Below are 22,901 nucleotides of genomic sequence, written 5' to 3' on the forward strand. Positions count from 1 at the left end.
TCCGAACCAGCAAGTGGGCTAAGGCATTGCGATGCTGGGGGACAGAGTAACCTTTGGTCCTCTTCTCCAAGGCCAAAGGGTGGCAGGGGCAGTGGTGCGTTTAATCGTCTGTTTTTTCCTTACCTGAGCAGTTGCAGTTGAGGGGCCCTGCGTGCAGAGGTTGCAGGTGAAGTTGGATAGTCCAGAAGTGGTGAAACAAGGATGGACTCAAGTCTTGCATGTGCCTGGTGAGGGTCCCTTAGGGTGGCACAATTTGTGCTGCAGCCCTTAGGGGCCTTTCAGTACCTTAAGCTCTAGGTACCAGGGACTCATTTACTAGGGACTTACAGAGGGTGATAAAGGTTTAGTCAATTGGGGGAGCAATTGTAGTTTTGGGAAAGAGCTGTGGCACTGGGGGCCTTGTTAGCAGGAACCTGGTGCACTTTCAAACGAAATCTCATCATTTACCAGGCAAAAGGTGGGGGTGATCTTGTTAAAAAGGGACACTATCCTACACTATAGAAATGCCAAAAATAAAAGCCTTGACCACAGCGACCATTCTTTACGATAATTACTGAATTAGTAAAACCATGAGGCTTATTACAACAAAAGGAAGTGAGGAGGCATCTAAAAAAAAGTCACAGTGGAATGCATTTTACAAGTTTCAGAAAACACTGTAGAATGTCTGTGCATAAGAAATGTTGATTTTCTCACTCATACAGTTTTGTTGTAAGACAGATTCAGACTAAATTTATTTTATGGCTGTAAAGAATATTAGTAATATGTGGGAGGTGGGGTCAGTTTCTCAGTCAGAGAAAAGACAATTTGTAGTGTAATTTGTTTGAGAGCAAATGTTTTGCCTGCGCTGGGCACAGAATGCTGTGTAAACATCTGGTAAAATTATTGTCATTAAAGTCCTTTCAAACAGAGTAAAGTAATATGAGAAACAGGTACGACCAATAATCACCAGGGCAAGTAGAAGAAATAGCAATACTTGAGTATGAGAAGCACAAGTTCATAGATGTATGCTAAGTATGTCAATAGTATCGCTGATACTAAGTCAGTTGTCATTAAAGCTTAATGGGTAGATAGTGTAACAGCTGCAGTGCCAGTTAGTCATGTTTGGTAGCAATAATAAGAAAATAGAAGTGGTGCAGTTTAGAGACAGAAAGCATACTCTTCATAGCAGAAAAAGTCACCATGTTTTCCACACATAACTAACTCCTAAGAACTTTGGCACATGCAACCTATAAGCTTGGGTTCACAAAAATAATTCTGTGAGTGCAGGTAAAACCAATGGTTCTGCCTAAGCCCCCTTATTCAAATTCCTTACATGAGATTGTATAAACAAGTTGGGCTAACAGATTTATCAGAGCAGCAGTAGACAGTCACAATAAGCAAGTCTACTCCATTAATTAGTGTAGTCAATACAAGTGTGTGAATCTCTAACAAGGGTCAAATGCCCCTATGTCCAATCAACATTGGCGATGGGAACTATTGTTTGTAATAATTCCTTAGAAACATTTCTCTACAAAGGATACAACAGAAAAAAGTATAGCGAATGAAGATCAACAAGATTATAGCTTAACTTTGGCGCACTGTACCAATTTAAGTAGAGCAGGTAATACATAGTCAGACACAATTTGGAGGGACATGAATCAAAGAGTTAAAAATGAACAACCAGTGTGATTTCCTTTTTTTCCCCTATAGTATTGTATTGTTGAGTGGGTGGGGTGGGGTGGGCTACAGACATTTGGGTGGTTTACCCTGCGCCGGTGTTGTCCCATTGACAAGTTTTGGGGTGGTGGGGGTGCCTGCAGAGTGTGGGGAGGGGGGCATGATGGGTTTTGCAAGCGATTTTGGGTTCTGTGTTTGGGGTGAGGGGGGGTATGTTCTTTTGTTCTGGATAATAATACACATATTGACACTGAAGCTGAGTGGCAGAACAGTGCAACAACATCAAGACATTGCAGGGGCGGCAGCGGCGAGAACATGGATCCCAGATGAGTTAGATATGCTACACCACCGCGATGGCTACATCTAACACAGGAATGTGTTCAATCCTTTCATAGAATTTGAACGGGATGGGGAGTAAGGTTAAGAGGGGTTTAGTGGCAACACATTTTAAAAGATTGAAACCGGATGTAATTTTTTACAAGAGACACTTAAAAGGCACTCAAAGTGGGTTCCTGGGCCGAGGGGCATATAAAACAATGGCTCACGCTGGATTTTCCACAGGGGCAAAGGGTGTGGCGATACTCATCAGAAAAAACCCACTCTTTAGAATAGAACGCACCTGGACAGACCAAACCGGTACATATGTAGCAATCAAAGGAGTATGGAATAGGAGACATAGGCGAAGAAGGGGGACGGTGGCAGTGTCCTCCTGAATCGTTGTACGGCCACACAGGTTCCTAGTGCCATCATTTTTCACCACACTGATTTTTAATAGCATTTCCTTTGTATTTTAACTTTGGGGTGAAGTGCCTTCATTTTTCACCACTTTGATTTTAAAAGCATTTTCCCACGCATTTTACTCTGGGGTGGAGGAGCCTGGAAACTGCTCCGGGAACGCAGCGAAGGATTGGGGGATATTGTGAGTACTTACCTTAACACCAAGGCCTGAGCTCGGTGCTGTGCCCTTCCCGCCCTGGTCCGACGCGGTAGCTAGTACCGTTGCGCGGAAGGCGGGGAAGGGAGAGCCAGGCACTTCCGCCTACCGCGGTTAGCGGTCTAGTCGCAGGGGAGATCTTGCATAAAACTCACATGCCCCAGCGACCCGGCAGCGGACGCGCGCAGCCCGTCGGCGCCCGTCTGGGGCCAGAACCCCTGCAGGATTTGAGGTAGTGAAACAATATGCTCGTCGGGAACTAGTAGCTCTATGTACTAGGGTAGTGGACTGCTGTAGACAGCATGAACCCAGAGAAACTTGACAATAACATGAGATGCAGGCATTGTCCCTTCACAATTAATTCCCATTTGAGGATCAAAATACTCTTCCTTACAGAGACATGGCTTGATGAGGAGTCGGATCCGGAAATTTTAGAAGCACTTCCCCGTGGTTATGGAATCTGTAGAATAGATAGACCCACGGGGAGGGGAGGAGGGATCGCCATGATCTATTAACCTAATATACAGTGCACTCTAGAGCCAGCTGATATTGCAGACAGTGAAGCAGGTTTCTTTTCGGTCACGGCTTCTAATAACTATGTGATTAAGGGATTCGTAGTCTATAGACTGCCGGGAGGTGCAACACAATTAGCAGCTAGTCTTATTCAAAGTTTAACGCAGCCTGCCCTTAGATATGAGAAGTTTCTTTTGTAGGGGGACCTGAATTTGCATCTGGATGACACCTCCAATACGGTGGCCCAGGAGCTCCGACAAGGAGTTAATAACTCTGCATATGTAGTTAAAATCTGAGCTCCCTACGCATCAGTTGGGACATTCATCGGACCCAATTTTTGGTAACTGGGAGACACTCTAAATTGAACCCCCAGTACCAGTTATATGGACTGACTATTTTCTGATCCCCTTTAGGGTAATGGGAACAGCAGATAAAATACCAGTGAAGGTGGGAGTGAAGGGGAGACAGAGGAGATGGGCTGGGTTTTCTTCCGAGAATTTCCACACAGCCCTGGTGCATGGAGGACCTCCAGGTGAGCTGGAGATAGACTCAGCCTGTGAGGCTCTGGACAGGCGCATCTTGGAGGCTCTTACAGTACGGCACCCTGGTCTAGTAAAGGGCCAGAGAGACTAATGAAATCTGCCCCATGGTTTGGTGTGGAGTTGAGGGAGGCAAAGGCAGCATGCAAGCGCCTTGAGAGACGCTGGAGAAGAACTGCGTTACTTACCTGTAACAGCAGTTATCCAGTATTGGTGTCTTTCATAGATTCACATGCCTGAATCATTCCCCGTCGTCGAGACGGGAGCCTCCGGTACATAAAAAAGTAATGTCCTATAGACATACATAGAGAAAATAGGCCTAAGGGTCTCACCTTAGTAGCCTTTCTTTGTCCTTATGCAAAAAGGACCAAACTCTCACAGTCAGCCAATCAGCTCCGACCTCCCTCTAGAACCTTCCTGGGAGGAGCCTCAGTCCCTCAGATTTTCGTACGCACTCAGCTAGTTAGGCGTAATATTGTGAGAGAGGGATGTGAGACTTCCCAGGGGAGGCGGGAGGGTTGCATGTGAATCTATGAAAGACACCAATACTGGATAACTGCTGTTACAGGTAAGTAACGCAGTTCTTATCCAGTATTAGGGGTGTCTTTCATAGATTCACATGCCTGAATCAGAGTAGCTAGCAATTAGACATGCACATTCGTGATGGAAAGGTGCCCTGCAGGCATGTTAGACAATGCACACATTGTACTATAGCATGTAAAAAGACAGCATAAGCAGAGCATCACAATAGCAGAGAATGTGCATACCTGGATGGCGGGATGAGGGAAGGCTCACCTCACTGAAAGAGATGGCGTAGCACCGCCTGGCCCACTGCTGCATCCTTCTGAAGTTCGAGATCCAGGCAGTAGTGTCTGGAGAAGGTGTGCGGTGACTTCCAGGTCGCCGCTCTGCATATGTCCAGGATCGGCACTCCAGCGAAAAGTGCTGCTGATGTGGACATCGCCCTGGTGGAATGTGCAGTGACACGATCAGTCAAAGGCCGTCCGGCCTTGGTATGACAGATGCAATCGCTGAGGAAATCCATCTCGAGATGCTTTGCTTCGTGAGAGGCAGGCCCATTCTTGGATTGCTGTATGCCACGAATAGTTGTGAAGATTTTCTGAAGGCTTTGGTTTTATCCAGATAGAACTTTAGACATCTCTTGAGATCTAAAGAATGGAGTGCTCTTTCGGCTGCGGTGGAAGGGTTTGCAAAGAAAGACCTAAGGACTATTGGCTCATTGAGATGAAAGTCCGAAGGCACTTTCGGTATGAACTTGGGGTTCGGTCTTAACATCACTCTGTCCTGTCTGAATTGCATGTATGGATCCTGAATGGACAGGGCTTGAAGTTCGCTCACTCTCCTGGCCGATGTTAAAGCGAGCAAGAGCGCAGTTTTCCATGAGACGTATTTGATGGATGCCCGATGAATGGGTTCAAAGGGATGCCTCATAAGTTGGTTGACAACTAGGTTCAGATGCCACATCGGGGGGACTTTCCGAGGCCTCGGAAAGGATCTATAAAGCCCCTTCAGGAATTGTTTGACCAGTCTATTGGACCACAGGGAAGGTCCCGTGAAAGTTCTGGTGAACCTCGATATAGCTGTTAGGTGGACTTTTATGGATGCATGTGCCAGTCCTGATCGTGCCAAGTGCAGCAGGTATGGCAATAGCTGTTCAGGTGTGACGAACAGCGGTTGCAGGCCCTGGTCCGAACACCAAATGCAGAATCTTTTCCATTTGAGAGAGTAGGTTTTGTTGGTACTGTCTGCTCTCGCTTTTGCCAGTATATCTCTGCAGTCCTGCGGGATATTTAGGCCACCGAACTCTCTGTGCTCAGGAGCCAGGCCGATAACCTGAGCGATTGCAGGTTCGGGTGTTGCACCTGCCCCTTGGACATCGTCAGGAGGTTCGGGTGCTGTCGCAGACGAATCGGTGTCTTGATAGAGAGCCGAAGTAGATCCGAGAACCAGTGTTGTCTCGGCCAGGACGGGGCAATCAGGATCAGGGTACAGGGCTCTGCCTTCATCTTCCTGAGGAGCCTCGGGATCATGGGAAACGGAGGAAAAGCGTACGCAAACACGCTGAACCAACCGATGGAAAAGGCATTCCCCAGTGATCCCTGTTGGGGATGCCAGCTTGCGTAGCTTGGGCATTTGGCGTTCCCCTTGGTGGCAAACAGGTCGATTCCTGGGACTCCCCATTGAGAGAAGATGTGAGTCAGCGCGCTGTCGCTCAGTTCCCACTCGTGGGAGAGTGATCGTTGCCTGCTTAGGGCGTCGGCGATGGTATTGTCCTTGCCCGGCACATAGTCGGCTTTGAGTGTGATTCCCTGCAGCACTAGCCAGTTCCAGATCTTCTGCGATTCGCGTGATAGAGAGAGCGAATGCGTTCCTCCCTGTTTGTTGAGATAGTGCATCGTCGTGGTGTTGTCCGTTTTGACGAGCACTGGGGAGTGCCGGATGCGTGGTAGAAAGGCCTGTAGTGCCAGATACACGGCTCTCAGCTCTAAAAGATTTATATGAAGCTGTTTTTCCTGAGTGTCCCATTTGCCGCTGATCCGAAGGTCCTGAAGGACAGCTCCCCATCCCTCCAGGGAAGCGTCCGTGGTGATCACCAGAGGTGTTGCCGGAAGAAGAAATGACAGTCCTACGGTCAGATTTTTGCGACGCCTCCACCAGGTTAGACTCTTGGTCATTTTGGGTGTTATCCAGACAGTGTCCTCGAAAGAGCCAGTACTTTGAGTCCATTGGCTCGCGAGCGCCTCCTGCAACGGGCGCATTCTGAGTCTGCAGTGAGGGACGAGGAGTATACAGGAGGACATCATGCCCAGGAGGGATGTATAGGTCCGGACCTTCAGGTGAGTCCTGTTCGCCACAGCCGTGGCCAGGGACAATATCTTGTCTGTCCTTTCCTTCGAGGGAAAGGCTCTTGCGCACTCTGTGTCCAAGGTTGCTCCGAGGAAGGTAATTTTTGTCGTAGGAACGACACAGGATTTCTTGAGATTGAGGGTTAATCCCAGCCTCTGAAAAAGATTTGTGCAGGCGTTGGAGGATTTGGCTGCGTCTTCCTCCGAGGGTGCTTTCACCAGCCAGTCGTCTAGGTAGGGGAAGACCTGGTGACCCATTTGACGCAGGAAAGCTGCCACTGATGCAAGGCACTTCGTGAAAATCCGCGGCGCGGATTTGAGGCCGAACGGTAGTACCTTGAATTGATAATGTTGCCCTGCAACCTCGAACCTCAGGAATTTTCTGTGACACTTGAGGATGGGGATGTGGTAGTAGGCATCCTGGAGATCCAAGGATGTCATGAAATCTCCTTTTTCTAGAATGCCTAGTATTTCTTGAATCGTCACCATCCTGAACGATTGGCTTCGTAGGAAGACGTTGAGCGCTCGGAGGTCCAGAATGGGCCGCCACTTGTCCTCTTTCTGGCGTACAAGAAAGAAGTGGGAGTAAAAGCCCTTCCCCTTCAGGGGTGCCGGAACGCGCTCGATAGCTCCTTTCTTCAGCATTACAGAAATTTCCTGGAGAAGCAGGCGTAATTTTTTGTGCGCCCGCCTGCGAGGAGGAGTCCTGGGAGGGATGGTGGTGAATTCGAGGGAATGGCCAAAACGTATAATTTGGAGAACCCACCTGTCCGTGGTTATGAGTTGCCAATTGTTGAGGAAATGGGTCAATTTTCCTCCAAGTTGTAAGGAGGGATAGGGTGGCTGGACTGGCTGGAGTAGCTCGTCACTGGCGGCCGCCAGTGCCCCTCTTTGCATTCTTGCCTCTGAAGTTCGATCGTCCATAGGACGATTGACGGCCTTGAGGTTGCTTGTGTTGGTATTGACCTTTGTTAGTATAGGAGTACGAGGACCTATTCTGATAGGAACCTCGATACGAGGACTGTCCTCTGGATCTGTTGCCTCGAAAGGACTGGTTCCGGGACTGTAAGGTACCCAGAGCCCTGGCCGTATCCGTGTCCTTCTTCATGGTTTGCAATGCCTCATCGATTTTGGACCCAAAAAGGTGCTGGCCATCGAAGGGCATGTCCAAGACCTTGGATTGCACCTCCTGGCGGAACGACGTCGCCTTAAGCCATCCTTGACGGCGTAGGACCGCAGCTCCAGCAAGTTGACGAAAGCCAGTCATGGCCGCATCGGTAGCACAGTCTATTATCTCGGCTGCTGAAGATTGACCCTCCACTAGTAGAGCCTGGACTTCCCCTTGGACTGTGTCCGGCAGGTCTGACAAATATGGGGCTATGTCTTCCCAGAGTTGGCGATTATAACGCCCCAACAGGGCAATGGAGTTGGCCACCTTGACGGTCATGGCCGAAGTCGTCGTGAACCTTTTGCCGATTGTGTCCAGTTTTCTGCCTTCTTTGTCCGGAGGAGCGGACAGCGGGGAGGAAGGGTTGCGGGAGTGTTTCTGGGCCGCTTGTGTGACCACTGAATCAGGTTTAGGGTGCCCATTTAGGCAAACCGCTGCAGACAGTGGGGCTTTGTATTTTTTGTCCAGGCGCGGAACAACCGCAGACACAGAAGCGGGCGTCAGCATTATTTTCTTGCCTTGTTCCCACAGAAATTCTATTATTGGAATAGATTTAGTCGTCTTTTGAGTCTGCTCCTTAAAATCGTGCAGGAAGCATTCAGTTTCTGTGGATTCGATAGCCATATGGAATCTCTTCGCCGCTCTTTCCACAATTTTATGGAAGCCGCCGATGTCCACCGGCGGCGAGTCCGCATGGCGCGGTTGGGGCGATGCTGGTGAGGACGCCACATATTCATCCTCCTCATCATGGGTAGAGTGGGCCTCCTGGACCTCTCCTTCCTCCAATTCTTCCTCCTCCTCATCCTCGTCTGACGACACTACCTCCTGAGGTTGAATCTTCTCATGGTGGGCCTGAGGGGGAGGTCGAGACGGTTTTGGGGCTGCCGCTGGGTTATGAACGATCGGCGACTGATCTCTACTGTCAGCGTCCGGGAAGCGTTGTTTGTAATCCTGGACAAGGAATTTCAGGTCGTTCACCAGAGCAGCAGGTAGGCATATCATGGGGGTAACCTCCGTGCTGACTTTAGTGTGGACGGAGTGCTCCTGGTAAGAGAATTCCTCTACCTCCTCGTCAGTGCTTTGGCATTTGACATGTAGTTCCGAGATGGAAGTAGCGGGGCCCAGGTGGTCATCCTCTTCTGAGTCTTCACTCTGGAAGATTTCGTTAGGCGGTTGCATCTCCACTTTGCTTGGAGACGTGGTCTCCGGCGTAATATGCGGCTTAGTAGTCTTGCCCAACGCAGGAGTGGAGGTGGAAGCCGCCGACGGCGTCGTCGACGGTGGTAGCGTGAGGGATGACACCTCCACGAGCTTGGTTTTCTTCCATGTTTCTGAAAGCGTCTTCGTCGACAACGAGTCCTCCGTCGACGGCGTCTTTAACTTCGTCGACGACGACGAGTCCTTCGTCGACGGTAGGGTCCTCGTCGACGGAATCTCCGTAGACGGCAATTTGGTCGTCGACGACCGTGACGTCGTCGGTGCACTCGTCGACGGCGAGCCCGTCGTCGATGTCGTTCTCGTCGACGTTTGTCGTCGACGTCTTCGCCGTCGATGCCCTCGTCGATGCTTTCGTCGTCGGGGCTGTCGATGGTGGGTTCGTCGTCGACGTCGTCGTCGATAGGTTCGTTAAAGAGGATGTCGTCGTCGACGGCGTAGTTTTCGTCGACGGAGTAGTCTTTGACGTCGACAGGGTCTTTGTCGTCGACGATTTCGGCAGTAAAACAGAGGAAATAGGTCTACCTGTCGATGACGATGATGGAGATGTCATCGTCGACGGTGAAAGAGACAACGCTGACGTCGTTGACACCGTGGTAGTTACTGAGGTAGTCCTCTGGGCAGGTCTGCTAGATGCCTGAGCAGGCTTTTTAAAAGTCTGATTATCCTTAACAGACACAGAAGATGTCGTAGATCTTGCCTCTGAAGACTTCTTGGCTGTCTTCCTAGGAGGAGTGTCTGAGGGGCCAGGGGAAGTTACCCTTGGCCTCTTTTGAGAGACTGCTGAGGTTTTAGAGACACTAACCTCGGATGATTCCAGAGTGTCTCTGTCCTTGAGTCTGTCGAGCCAGATGAGAAGGCGACCTTCCCTGTCTCTCACGGTCTTTCTAGGGAAAGACCTACATATTTTGCAGTCTGCAGGGACGTGGTCCGGATAAAGGCAATATAAGCATAAGGTATGCTTATCATCCACATGGAGCCTTTTCTTCCCACATGAAGAGCAGGCCCTGAAAAGGGCTTTCTTCTGGGATTCAGACATCGAAGAAAGCAGTGGAAAGAAAACACTTACTGCCTCAAAGTGTTACTGAAGTAGTCTTTGAAGATTGTAGAGTGAAGATTCACTTTTCAAAGGAAAGTAGATGATTTATAAGGAATCCTGAGAAGAGCTCAGGCTGGAGACTCCCTAGCACAACGTGCGGTAGAAAATCTGAGGGACTGAGGCTCCTCCCAGGAAGGTTCTAGAGGGAGGTCGGAGCTGATTGGCTGACTGTGAGAGTTTGGTCCTTTTTGCATAAGGACAAAGAAAGGCTACTAAGGTGAGACCCTTAGGCCTATTTTCTCTATGTATGTCTATAGGACATTACTTTTTTATGTACCGGAGGCTCCCGTCTCGACGACGAGGCATGTGAATCTATGAAAGACACCCCTAATACTGGATAAGAGGCTATTTGCCAATACATGGAATGGAATATAAATCTAGTCTTAAAGAATATCACACCTTAATTAGGAAAGCACGAACATCCTACTACACTGAGAGGATAGAAAAGGCAGACAGCTCAGTTAAGGAGCTGTTCCTGGTTTACAAAGAAATATCCTCGCTCTCGACCATAGAGGTACCTGTGACAGGATCTGTGGTATCCTGTAATCAGATAGCAGAGTTTTTTGCCAATAAGGTGGAGAGGATTTACTCAACCTTTCCTGTGGAAGCTAGGGATGGGCTTGGGAGAGATGGAGGACCCAGTAGCTTAATCGAGACAGATTGTCTGATGGAGTTTAGGGTTCCAGCTGGAGATACGCTGAGCAAGAAAGCGACTAGCATCAAATCCGGCTCACCCAAAGATCCTGCGCCTGCTAAAATCTTGAGAGGGAGCAACAAGACTTTGAAGTCATTTATTAGACATCTGCTAGAACTTTCCTTCAGTTCAGGCAGGGTGCCGAAAACTTGGAAGGAGGCAGTGGTGCTACCTCTGAAAAAAAAAGCCGAACGTAAGCATAGAGCAGTTAAACAACCTGCGCCCTATTTCGCTCCTGCCCTACTTTGCCAAGATTGCGGAGAAGGTGGTCAATCAACAACTGACTGCCCATATTGACACTAATAAGCTGCTTCATTCTACGCAATCTGGCTTCCGCGCACTCCACTCGACCGAGTCAGCCTTGCTTTTCTCCACGGAGTCTCTTGGTAGACACGTGGATGAGGGTCAAACAGCGGCACTGATTCTTCTTGATTTAAGTGCTGCATTTGACACTGTGGCGCATCACACTCTGCTGCAGTGTCTAAGAAGGGGAGGAGTGCTGGGGAGGGCGTGGGAATGGTTGGAATTGTTTCTCCATGACCGTAGTTTTCAAGTAGCACAGGGACCTTATAGGTCTAAATCCATAAGCCTGAAACAAGGGGTCCCTCAAGGGTCTAGCCTCAGCCCGACCCTTTTCACCCTTTATGTGGCTCATGTGGCTGAGATAACCGATAAATATGGGATGGAAGTTGTCTCATATGCGGACGACACTCAGCTGGTTGTGGCCTTAGCGCAGCCAGCTGAGAGTGCAGCCAGTAATTTCACCTCATGTTTACAAGACCTCGCGGTCTGGATCGCCAGTAACTGTCTTAGATTGAACGGTGATAAAACTGAGGTGCTGATTGTGGGAAAGCAAAGTCAGTCTGGACTTCAGCATGGTGGCCTCAGATGCTTGGACCTCTTCCCACACCCAGTGAACAAGTTAGGAACCTGGGGATCTGGATTGACTCCAAAATCTCACTTGAGTATCACACTAGACGTGTTGCGGGTACCTGTTTTGGCATTCTTTTTGGCCTTAGAAAGACTCTGGACTTACTTCCTATAACAGCTAGGAAATCCTTAGTCCATGCCTTGGTTACTTCAAGGCTGGACTATGGTAATGCCTTCTATTTGGGAGCAAATGTGAGGTGCCTCCAGAGGATTCAGCGCATCCAGAATGCGGCAGCCCGGCTGGTGTTGATGCTGCCTAAGAGAGCTCCTTCTAAGAAAGCATTGGAGACCCTACACTGGCTGCCAGTCAAGGAGCGAGTACAGTTCAAAGCCCTGTGTGTCAGTCTTAGGATCACAGAGGGGAAAGGACCTCGATATCTTCTCAATTTGTTAACCCCTCATAATCCGACTCGAGAACTAAGATATAGTGGGGCGGGTCTAGTGAAGGTTCCTAAAATCAGAAGAGCAAGAATGGGAGGGCGGTCGTTCCGGTTTCTGGCAGCCCAACTGTGGAATAGATTACCCCTCAGGCTTCGTTTATTCCCTAGGGGATAGGTTTGATAGGTTGGTATGGGTAGTGGATGCTATGATGGCATGGGAGGCTGTGGGGCTGATACTTCAGTGCGGGGACACACTGGTCAGTGTAACCAGGCGCTTTATAAGTTCAGTTACATACATACATCACTTTTGTTAGTATGTACGCACCACCCAAACTCCAATGGCAAACGATGGATAAGCTTGCAACAATTTTACAGGAGGCGGGATCAGATACACACATTATCGGAGACGACTTTAACGATGTAATGGACCCCACAAGTGATCATACGACTGTCCTAAATGGGAACCCCAAAGAAAGGCCGCTTAAACAGTTCACAGATACACTAACGCTCACAGACATATGGCGCACACAGCACCCTCAGGTCAGAGCCTATTCCATTTACTCATGGGCACACAAAGCCTTTTCAAGGATAGATTACATATGTGCACCAATGGGGGAACTCGGGGAGGTGCACAAGATAGACTGTTTGCCAAGGAGTCTCTCGGATCATTCACCCTTGTGGCTCAAACTGGGTACACTTATACGACAGAACGGGGAATGGAAATTGAACCCATGGGTACTTAAAGACCCACAGATTGCTCAAGAGCTCAGGGTAGACAGGCAGGTTTATTATAACGAGAATGTGGGGTCGGTAGATTCTGACATTACACTATGGGAGGCATACAAGCCTGTATTAAGGGATGCGGCACAAAACATTATAGCTCACAAAAAATGGAAAGAGGAAGAGGCGATCACGGGACTAGAATCCCAGTTACTGCTGCTCGAATCACAGGCGAGCAAGGGCAGTGATCCCTCCATGCTACGCAGTCTGCAACTCCTTCAGCAAGAATATTTTTGGCTGGCCAAAAAAGACGTGCAACACGCAATGCAAGCTATGCACAGACGTCTATACGACGTAGGTGATAAGACTGGTAGGTTACTGGCATGGCTTAGCAAGAAGGAGCTTGACAGTAGATGGGTTTCACTGATACAGACGGAGGATGGTCAAATTCATCTGACCCCGGTTGAGATAACCAACGCCTTCGCAGACTATTACGAGGCTATTACTATTACAAGTGACGTGAACTAGCAGAGTTGTCACAAATACATGCATATCTTCGGGAGACACGACTCCCTAAATTAGAGGGCGGTGAGTCCGAGAAACTAGGGGATAAGATTACAAAAGAAGAAATTATGACAGCTATCGGCCAACTGAAAACGCCCCGGGACCTAATGGGCTGCCTTCTGAATTTTTTTAGGCAACATGCGACACAGTGTTTGGCCCACACCTTCTCCAACTATATTTGGAGGAGCATGAGACGGGAAGCCTCCCCATAAACTTGCAGACTGCCACAATCGCAGTCATTCCGAAAAAGGACAGACCAACACAAGCATGTAGCTCGTATCGCCCTTTCTCCCTCAAACAGAGACCAAGATACTAGCCAGATTATTAGCAAACAGCTTACATTCACAATGATCGCTCATGGAGCAGGTGTGGGTTGCGAGACCGGGAGGGCCTCAAAATGATGTCCAAAGATGTGTTACAGTTGTTTGCTAGTCCACTGCTGTCGTCCATGTATAACACTGATGTCGCACTGAATATGCCGCTATGTTTTGCTGCCAATTTGTTTGTAATATACTTTAAAAAAAAGTTAAACATTTATATGGAAAAAAATTAACCACCAAATTATTTTGAAAGCTTGACAGTAAAGAGCCCTTTTGAAATTGTTGTATTGATATAAACTCTACTCCTGAAGTGAAATGCTAACATTACCGCATCTCTCACTGTATTAAAATCTTTCGTTGATGCGAGCTGCCCAGAACGTTAACAGAAAATAAATATGAATAACATTTCCTACAGTCTTGTGTAAAATGCTAAAACAAATACAGTTTATCTAAATATACTTACTTGATTAACAAGATCGGGTATCCCCAATGCACGATCTATTTCCTCTAGGCCAGTGGCATCTGTATTACTAAGTAAAGTATGCAGTTGATCAAGCAGAGTTCTTTCATCAGTCAGGCCTTCCACAGTGGATGGTGGGCATAAGAGTTCATCCAAGGAATTTCTCACAAGTTGTCTAAAAAGCAATCAGATTGTTTTCTTTTAAGTCTAAACTCATACAAAGAAATTGTGTGTCAAGAGAATCACAGAGGCAGACAAAGGTCTATGTTGTCTAGCATTCTGCTTCAAGGTGACGGTGGCACTGACGCACCTCTTTTACACATACCGAATTCATACTTGGGCATAATTTGCAAAACTAACATGGTACCACAATAGTGCTAGAAAAGATAATCACAAAAATGTATCAGGGAACATCCTTTTTTATTTATCACTTCAAACAGAACTTTAGGAGCGCTTAAGCAAAGCTCTGGGAGAGGGGCAGTTTCAAGTAGTGCTTGATAACAAGCAATAGTGTTTGCAACACACATGCGATAGGTAAGTTACAGTAAACTGATATATTGTATGAACTGTTAGGTTGCGTTTATTGCATACCAAGACCAAAAAGGATAGCAGAGAGGGGTCAATAAATTCTGCTTGACAAGAGCCCAAAAAAACTGTCTACAGAAGACAGGATTACTGCATCTATTACTAACCAGGCAGGAGCGGAGGGTGTGGCCTAGCAAGATGACTGTGTACCTTTGCAACAAGTTCTGCTCCACGCAGCAAATATCCTGAAAAAGCTAATGGTGGTGTGCTCTCGACACCATCCACGAGAACTAAAGCTGTGGTGAGCTGCTGGTGCGGGGCTACTTGATTGCCCCCAGGTGGAACAAGGGAAGCGTTGCCAGTGATGTAGCCTGAGAGCCAGAAGAAAGACATAGAGAGAGGTGAAGCCCATGCTGGGGGAGGACTGCTGCGGAGAGTAGATGCAGCCCAGTCTGTCGGAACAGTGTTCCTGCCATCAACGCAAGCCTAGAGGAGGTCCAGACCTAGAGAGGCGTGGATGCACTTAAGTTGTCGGGGGGGGGGGGGGATACAGTTATGTTGTTCTATGTTTGGCTGGGGGGTGCATTACGTGACTCAGAGGTGGGTAAGGGGAGTTTATTGTTGTTTACTATCCATGGTTAGATCACAGGGACTACTGAATATAGCAAGCCAACAGATTACTATATTATTAGAGATTTAAGTATTTAAAGGAAACACAAACGTTATGGGATGTACAAATAAAACGATTACCTGGAATGTTGGCAGCCTAAACCACTATACCAAGCGCCATCAGATACATTTGTAACTCCAGGGCTGTAGCATTAGAATAGCGTTGCTACGAAAGACACACACATGGGGAAGAGGCCTCTAAAGACCCATAAAAAATGGCAAGGATAGCTATATGTATCTACTTACTCTAGATACGCAAGAGTGGTGTTGGTGGTGCCTGGTGTTTCTATTTTTCCTGAAAGACCTAGTGGTAAATGAGGGAAGATACTTATTGAAACACTAAACCTGCATGGCTTAAGTATGGTAAACGTGTACTCCTCTTATGTGGATGGGACGAGGACTTTCCCTGATGTAGTGAGAAATTTCTCCTGCTATATTGCTGCAGACATTATATGGGCAGGTGATTTCAATAAATAGGGACCTTGATGAATATCGACCCAAGCACACTATTAAGCTGCACAGGATCAGCATGCACCATGGTGACGGCGAGGACTAGATGAGGTAATGTGGACCTATGGCTGTTGTTGCGATCCCAAGTTTAAAGTATACTCCTGGTACACACAAGCCACAAGTACACACAGTAGACTGTCTATATCCTGGTCCAGTCTACCATGCTTATAAATACAAGGGGGTGGAATATTTAGCTAGATATCCATCAAATCATTCCCCACAAATTGCGAGCCTTGTGGAGGGGCAGACATAACCAGAGTACCATAAGGTGTCTACATACAGAGATGCTGACGGATGTTACATTCTGAGGGGCTTGCAGATGTAATCCCAGACTACTTCAAGACTAACAAGGATCGACTAGTTGCATGGCAGTGGAATGGGAGCCCATGATGCTGGTAGCACAGAGAGAAGATCAGTTCCAGATAAATGGGTTAACTTCCAAAGAACTGGAGCAGTCGCTGTGTACACAAGATGAAATTAAAAACCGTGGAGGCGATGCATACTACGCAGAAGCACATTTTAACAGCATAGACAGCCTGCCAAGCAACCCTTATGGAGACGTGAGAACTGTTGTAGAGGAACACAAGCAGGACATATTAGCAACGGTTAGAGAGGGTCAAGTCTAGCAGAATATTAGTGTGGCTGCTCAAGAGGGATACCTCTCAGGCACCATTTTAGAACTTCGGGACAAACAAGGGCACATATGGGTTGCCCGCCCAGCATATGAGCAACCTGTATAGGAAACTAGGAGCTGGGGCAGGATATGGCTACCTATTTGGTGGGCCTCAGACTATGCCGGCTGCCTCCAGACCAAAGAGAGGCATTTTCTGCCCCATTAAAGATAAGATCTTGGTGGTAAAAGAGGAGATGCCAACTGCAAAAACCCAGGGTGGGGAATGGGCTTCCAGCTGAGATTTACCAAAATTACAAACTCTGGTGGTGGCTAAATTACTGGTGGTGTACAATGAGGCTTGTTAGGTAGGGCTACGTCAAGCTTCAATCAGAGAAGCTCTAATAGTCTTGAATCCCAAGACAGATAGGGACAGCCCTAATCTTATCTCATCACCCACTCTCAATGCTGAACGTGGATATTATAAGGCCAAATAAAGTACTTGCTAATCCCCTGCTGGAGGTCCTTCCGGGGCTGGTCCATCAGGAGTTTTACACCACAGATAAGCATTGTAGAAAAATGGGCCTTTGTTGCAGTGGTTCCCCCACTTTTTGCCTGGCATTTGATGCAACTTTTACTGAAGTGCACTTGGCTCCTGCTAAAAAGGTCCCCAGTGCCAGGTTTCTTTCCCCAATTCAAGTTAATCGGTCATTTGATCCCCAATTGACCAGGCCATTTTCACCTCTAAGTCCCTAGTAAATGCTACCCCTGTCACCTAGGGCATAGGTACTAAAGAGGGTCCCTAAGAGATGCGGCAAAAATTGTAACACTCTAAGGGACCCCACACCAAACCCACGCAGACTGCCACTGCACGCTGTGTGACAAGGTGCCCTAAAAAGTGAAAAATTACATGGCTCACACCCCGTGTGCCATATCCCCTAACTCTGCAAGTAACATTTGTATGTCCTCCTTACAGCAGGCCTTTCCTCCCTAAGATATGGTGCATTATATTACAAGTGAGCACATAGCTGCATGAGCAGATATGCCCCTGTGCTGGCCAGTTCAATTACTGATAGTACAAGTAAACAGGAAAACCATCTTAAAGAATGTCATGGGCATTAGTCGAAACAATTTTTCCAACTACAGGATGGCTTCACTGAAACCTATGGTGTTTGGTATCAAACACCTCGTATTAATACACCCACACAGATTCCAGTGATGAATTTATTAATACATGTACCTAGAGGATTTCTTACAGGTACCCCCTGAAAACCTACCGACCTCTACGGTGTTGGGTTGGCTGACCGGTTCTGTCCAGCCTGCCACCACAGACGTGTGTCTGACCCCCAGGAGGAGAGTCACACTCTGAGGTCCGAAACAAAGCCTGCTCTGGCAGGAGGTGTTGTCATCTCCTCCAAGCAGGATGAATAGTAATCTGCATATCAGGGCAGAAGGCTTCAAAAGCCTGTCATATGCAACCCTGGCTCCCCTAGACTGAAACACCACCCCCTACTCAGGGCCCATTTGGCACCAGGAGAGGTGGGAAAATTGGCTAGTCAGGAGGCGTGTTCACCCTCAGGCTAGTAGCACCCCTAAGGTGGGCTACCTGAAGTGAACACAACTACGGAATTCCACTATCTTGATTTTTGGTGGAATTATGTCCTCTGGGTCAGAGTTATGCCCATTTCCAACACACAGGAAGTAGTCTTATAGAGGGTGTAGTCACCGTAAAGGGAGTTAACCCATTGGCTACTACCTGACACTCCCTGTAACACCCCTAAATACAGTATTTAGGTGGCACCACTAATGCCAGGACTTCAGATCAAAAGAAGAAGTGGACTGAGAAATTACCTGATCCGAGAAAAGAGGAGCACAACTGACTTGGCACCAACACTGCTAGCCTGCCTACTGCACCGAACCATTGTGGAAAAACCAAATCATACTGCCACTGTGCAGACCCCAAGTAACTCGGAGGGCTGCCAGTGCTTTGCCAATCACCAATAAAACTCCCTTGGAGTAGACAAGCCACTCCTTGGGAGCCGCAGGCAATATAAGAAGCAAGGTCCGCTTAACCGTCCTGCCGCCTAGGGAGACTACGGACGCAGCAGTTGTGCAGGAAGAGGTCACTGTGCTCCCACAGGTCAGATCTGTCTAATCTACAAGTGTGGGGACACCAGGACTGACTGGGGTACTGGAGCCCTTGCAGCTGCCAAGTCTTGCTGTGTCCAGTCCAGACACCAATGCAGAGGAAAACCTACCTGCAAGTCGCCGGACTTCAGGGACAGTGAGACCCACATCTTGAGTTGCCCAGTTGTCCTGTTTGCCCCCTCTTCAGCAGAAAGAAAGACCAAGACAGCCGCCACCTCAAAGTACCTCTGCACCTGTGCCCCACAGCCCGAGTCCAAGGGAGGTGACGGAGTCCACAGGGTCCCGAAACCCACTAGAGTCTAACCCATCCTTGGGTCTGGTCAGATAGACTTCCAGTTGCAGACTGCAGCCCCTTTCTGCAGGCACCCTCCAAACGGGAGTGACTCCAGCACAGAACCAGAAATCAAAAGACAACCCCCCCTCTTTTTGGATGGACTGTTCCCCACTGAAGTGTATGGGGCACCTTATGCCTTAACACACCTCTGCACCTGGATGCCCCAGAGCCTCCCAAGCTGACCCGTTGATGTGGCCCTGGACCTCACCCCATACTCAACTCAAGCCCAGAAGAAGAGTCTCGCAAGTCACTGGTAAGTGCCCGAATGCAGTACATTCTTTTCCCCATATGATAACATTATCGAAAAGTACATACCTAATTACGAACTTAGTATATAAATTCATATACAATTATGCATTATTTTTTATAAATTTGTGTTGGATTTCTTTGAGTTTGTGACTCACATAATGCCTGTGTGTGCAATAAATGCTAAGCACTACCCTCTGATAGGCTTACCTGCTCGTCCACACTACCACAAAACAGAGCATTTGTGATATAATTTGTACATCTGTGAACCGGTTGGGTTTGCTTGGACTCTTAATACACAGTGGACCACCATAAAGCAGAATATCCCTTTGGCACCTCCTCTGTTATTTTGCCCTCCACTACCCCCATCCCCCTCCTCTCTCGACCAATTTCCTCTGATTTCAGAAGAAGCCTTCTGTACCCTCTTGGGCAAAGTTAAAACGGGCTCCCCCGCTGACGTCTGCCCGGCACACATTTTGAGGGAGATTTTCTCTCACTGTCCAGCCCCCCCTATTACCCTGCTTAACACGTCCATCACCTCAGGAATTGTACCCGATGCCTTCAAATCAGCTACGGTTATCCCCATTATAAAAAAACCTGGTGCCGATCCCACTGCCCCCTCCAACTTTAGACGTATTTCGCTCCTCCCACTTTTGAGCAAGATTTTGGAGAGCCATATCACTTCTTCACTCTCCACCTACGTTGAGGCTCATCACCTCCTGGCTGACCACCAGGCCGGCTCCGGCTGTACACTCCACGGAAGCTGTTGTCCTCTCAGTGGTTGATGAGCTTAGACGTAGCGCCGACACTAATTCCCCCCAGGCCTTAGTCCTGCTCGATCCATCTGCAGCCTATGACACGGTCGACCACTCCATCCTTCTCGACCGTGTCAGAGGCGCCGGCCTTCGGGGGTCGGCTCTGACTTGGCTCACCTCTTTCTTAGCAGGCCGAACTCAGGCTGTTCGACTAGAAGGTTTTCTTGCACCAACCCACTCCATCTCCTGCGGGGTACCCCAAGGTTCCTCCCTGTCCCCCCCTTCTGTTCAACCTTTACATACACCCCCTTATTGTTGCTTTATAGGACATGGAGGTCACGCATTCAATTACGCTGATGACCTCCAGCTCATCTTCAATCTCTCCTCCTCCCCTGACTCAGTCTCCAGGGTCCACTCCACTCTTACTTTCATTTACAACTGGATGAACCTTAATCAACTAAAATTGAATCCCGACAAGACAGAGCTGGTTCTCATCGGTAGTCCCTCTAATCCCTGGTCCTCTGCTTTTTGGCCCCCCATCCTTGGTCCCCCTCCCCCCCCCGTCTCCCTCTGCCTCTGTTAGAACCCTGGGCATCAAAGTCAGCCAGGACCTCTCTTTACGCCCCAGATAAGCTCGACAGTCTCCTCTTGCTTTCTGTCCCTAAGAACCATCCGTAAAGTCTCACGTTACTTCTCGGCCGAAGCTCTTACACTTGTCATCTTGGCAATGATTCTATCCCGCCTAGACTATGGCAATGCCCTTTATGTGGGCATCCCAGCCTACGAGCGCCGCCGCCTGCAGCTCATCCAAAACCAAGCGGCTCGCCTCATTTTTAGGCTCCCTAAATCTAGTCACACCACCTTTCTGCTCAAGACTCTCCATTGGCTCCCCATCAATGAGCGCTCGCTCTTCAAGCTGGGATGCTTGACCTTTATGTCTCTAGCTGGCACTGCTCCTGCATTCCTTAGATCCAAGACCATTGCTAGAAATCTTCGCTCTGCCACTCAGTTCCTTCTCCTTGTCCCCCGATTTCGTAAGAAGAAATCGGGAGGATCCAGATTTTCTACACTTGCCCACCTCTTCTGGAACTCACTCCCTCTGACAATTAGGTCTATTCCCTCCTACTTGGACTTTCGGGCTGCTCTGAAAACCCATCTTTTTTCTTCCGCCTATACTTCTTAATCCTCCCCCTCCCTGCCTCAGTTTCAGTTTCCTTCTGCAGCGCCAAGAAACCGCCTGGTAGTAGTGCGCTATACAAAACCCGTCAACTTCAACTTCAGTGGACCTCTTTGTCCACTTTATAAAGAGCTAGCTTCCTACAAGCACTATCCAAAATATGTGCCGGATATTAATGAAACAGACAGATCGGATTACTATTACACCCTGACAATGCTTGAAATTAACAGCCCCTCGTTCAGTTTATAGGATCTAGTTATAGGAGGTTCTGAGGGTAATGGACTTAGGGCAGTCTTATATGAAATTGATTAACATTGTAAACGTAGTCACAGGGCCAGGTCTAGACAAACACAATTATCTCAGAGCAATGTTGGGTGGAGTGCGGAACTCCGCAGGGTTGTCTGCTGTAGCTCCTACTCTTCACTCCAGGGATGGAGCACCTGGCCTGCAGGCTCAGAAGAGTGCTCCACCGAGTGGTGGACAGCACCCACGTGCTCTCTACGAATGATGATAACCCACTGGTATACTTGCAGCACCTAGAGTACTCTGTTCAATCCTATTAAAAGTCCTGATGGAATATTGAAAGGTGTCTGGCTCCGAATAAACCAAAATAAACCCAAACTATTCTCGATGTGAGGGCTAGGAGGTTGAACAGTCATTGCCTGGTTCAGCTTGTAATCCCCTGGGAAACATCGGACTTCCTATATCGCAACATCGGAATGATAATGGACCAAGACAACAGCCACCAGCGAAATATGGGCAGGGCTGTGGATAGTCTGCAATAGTCCATTACGTTTTGGAAGACACTCTTGTTAGCAGTCATGGGTAGATGCTGAGACTAAAACGGTATTACTGCCTATGTGTCTTTATGTGCTACAGGGGGCACATATTTGATCCCTCAACATGCTTTTGTGGCCCTCGACCTACTCATGGAGGATCAGATATCGACAGGTGGAATGAGCAGGATCAAACTGGATACACTGAAACCAGTATGGGAGCAGGGCGGTGTAGGAAGATGGCTCTGTATATACTATACCAAAGTAAGGTATAGTGTGCACAGAGCCCAATGGAACCACAAAGGTAGGCAGAGGTAAAAGTAGGCAATACCTTACTCTATTTGTGGTAGAGTGGGCGAGCAGTAAGGTTTTATCAAAGGGTAGTGCTTAGCATTTATTGTACACACTCAGGCAAGAAATGATGTCACGCACTCAAAGACTGAACTCAGACCAATTTGTTTGTATAATAATATTCTGTTATATTTATTTCCAAGAACCAAGGAAGCCTGGCATAGGTAAGTGTACATGGTACTTTTCAAGGCAGGTTGAACAATACAAGCAAGCTGAATGAAAATGACTTACAGGTTTGTAAATATTTCGAATACAGTTGAAAATACGGTTAGATTACTTTGCAGATTACTTTATCTACTCATTGTGATATGGGTCAGTTCCTAGAGAAAAGGTAAGTAAATCAGTTTTTGTACATTTGCAGTTTAAGAGTGCCATACAAACCAACTCTACACTTAAAACATTCTTCAAAGAAAAGAGGTCAATGCAATCGTATAGGAGGAAATGGAGTTATCGGTTTCCAGGTAAGTACTTAGTTATGAGAGTTAGGTTTCTGGGGTTAGAACCAGGGTTCCCCCAGGGTCGAGGATGCACTCCAAAAGCACCCTCAGCGGCACTAGTGCTGAGGTCCAATGTTAGCCAATGGGTGATAGGGGGCCTCTGGTTGGAGGCTGCTCACGAGCAGCCCACACGGTTGTGGGAGACAAAGCTCCTGGGGTTAGGCTCAGGGCAAAGGGGGATCCTAATTAGCACACAAAGTGCACCCACAGCAGCAAAGAGGCAGCCGGGTGCAGGGTGCGGTTT

General features: G+C 48.1%; 1 protein-coding gene across 5 annotated transcripts in view; it reads right to left on the reverse strand.

Moving 5' to 3' along the window:
- NCOA3 (nuclear receptor coactivator 3) overlaps positions 1–22,901 on the reverse strand; it is a 551,775-nt gene that overhangs the window by 192,837 nt on the left and 336,037 nt on the right. For all 5 annotated transcript variants that reach the window (XM_078651867.1, XM_078651866.1, XM_078651869.1 and 2 more), the window contains one exon: positions 14,063–14,234. In XM_078651867.1, coding sequence (XP_078507993.1) covers positions 14,063–14,234 — 172 coding nt within the window. The remainder of the gene's footprint in view (positions 1–14,062; positions 14,235–22,901) is intronic.

The sequence above is a fragment of the Lissotriton helveticus genome, chromosome 7 (genome assembly GCF_964261635.1).
Source record: "Lissotriton helveticus chromosome 7, aLisHel1.1, whole genome shotgun sequence".
In the NCBI taxonomy this organism is placed as follows: Eukaryota; Metazoa; Chordata; class Amphibia; order Caudata; family Salamandridae; genus Lissotriton; species Lissotriton helveticus.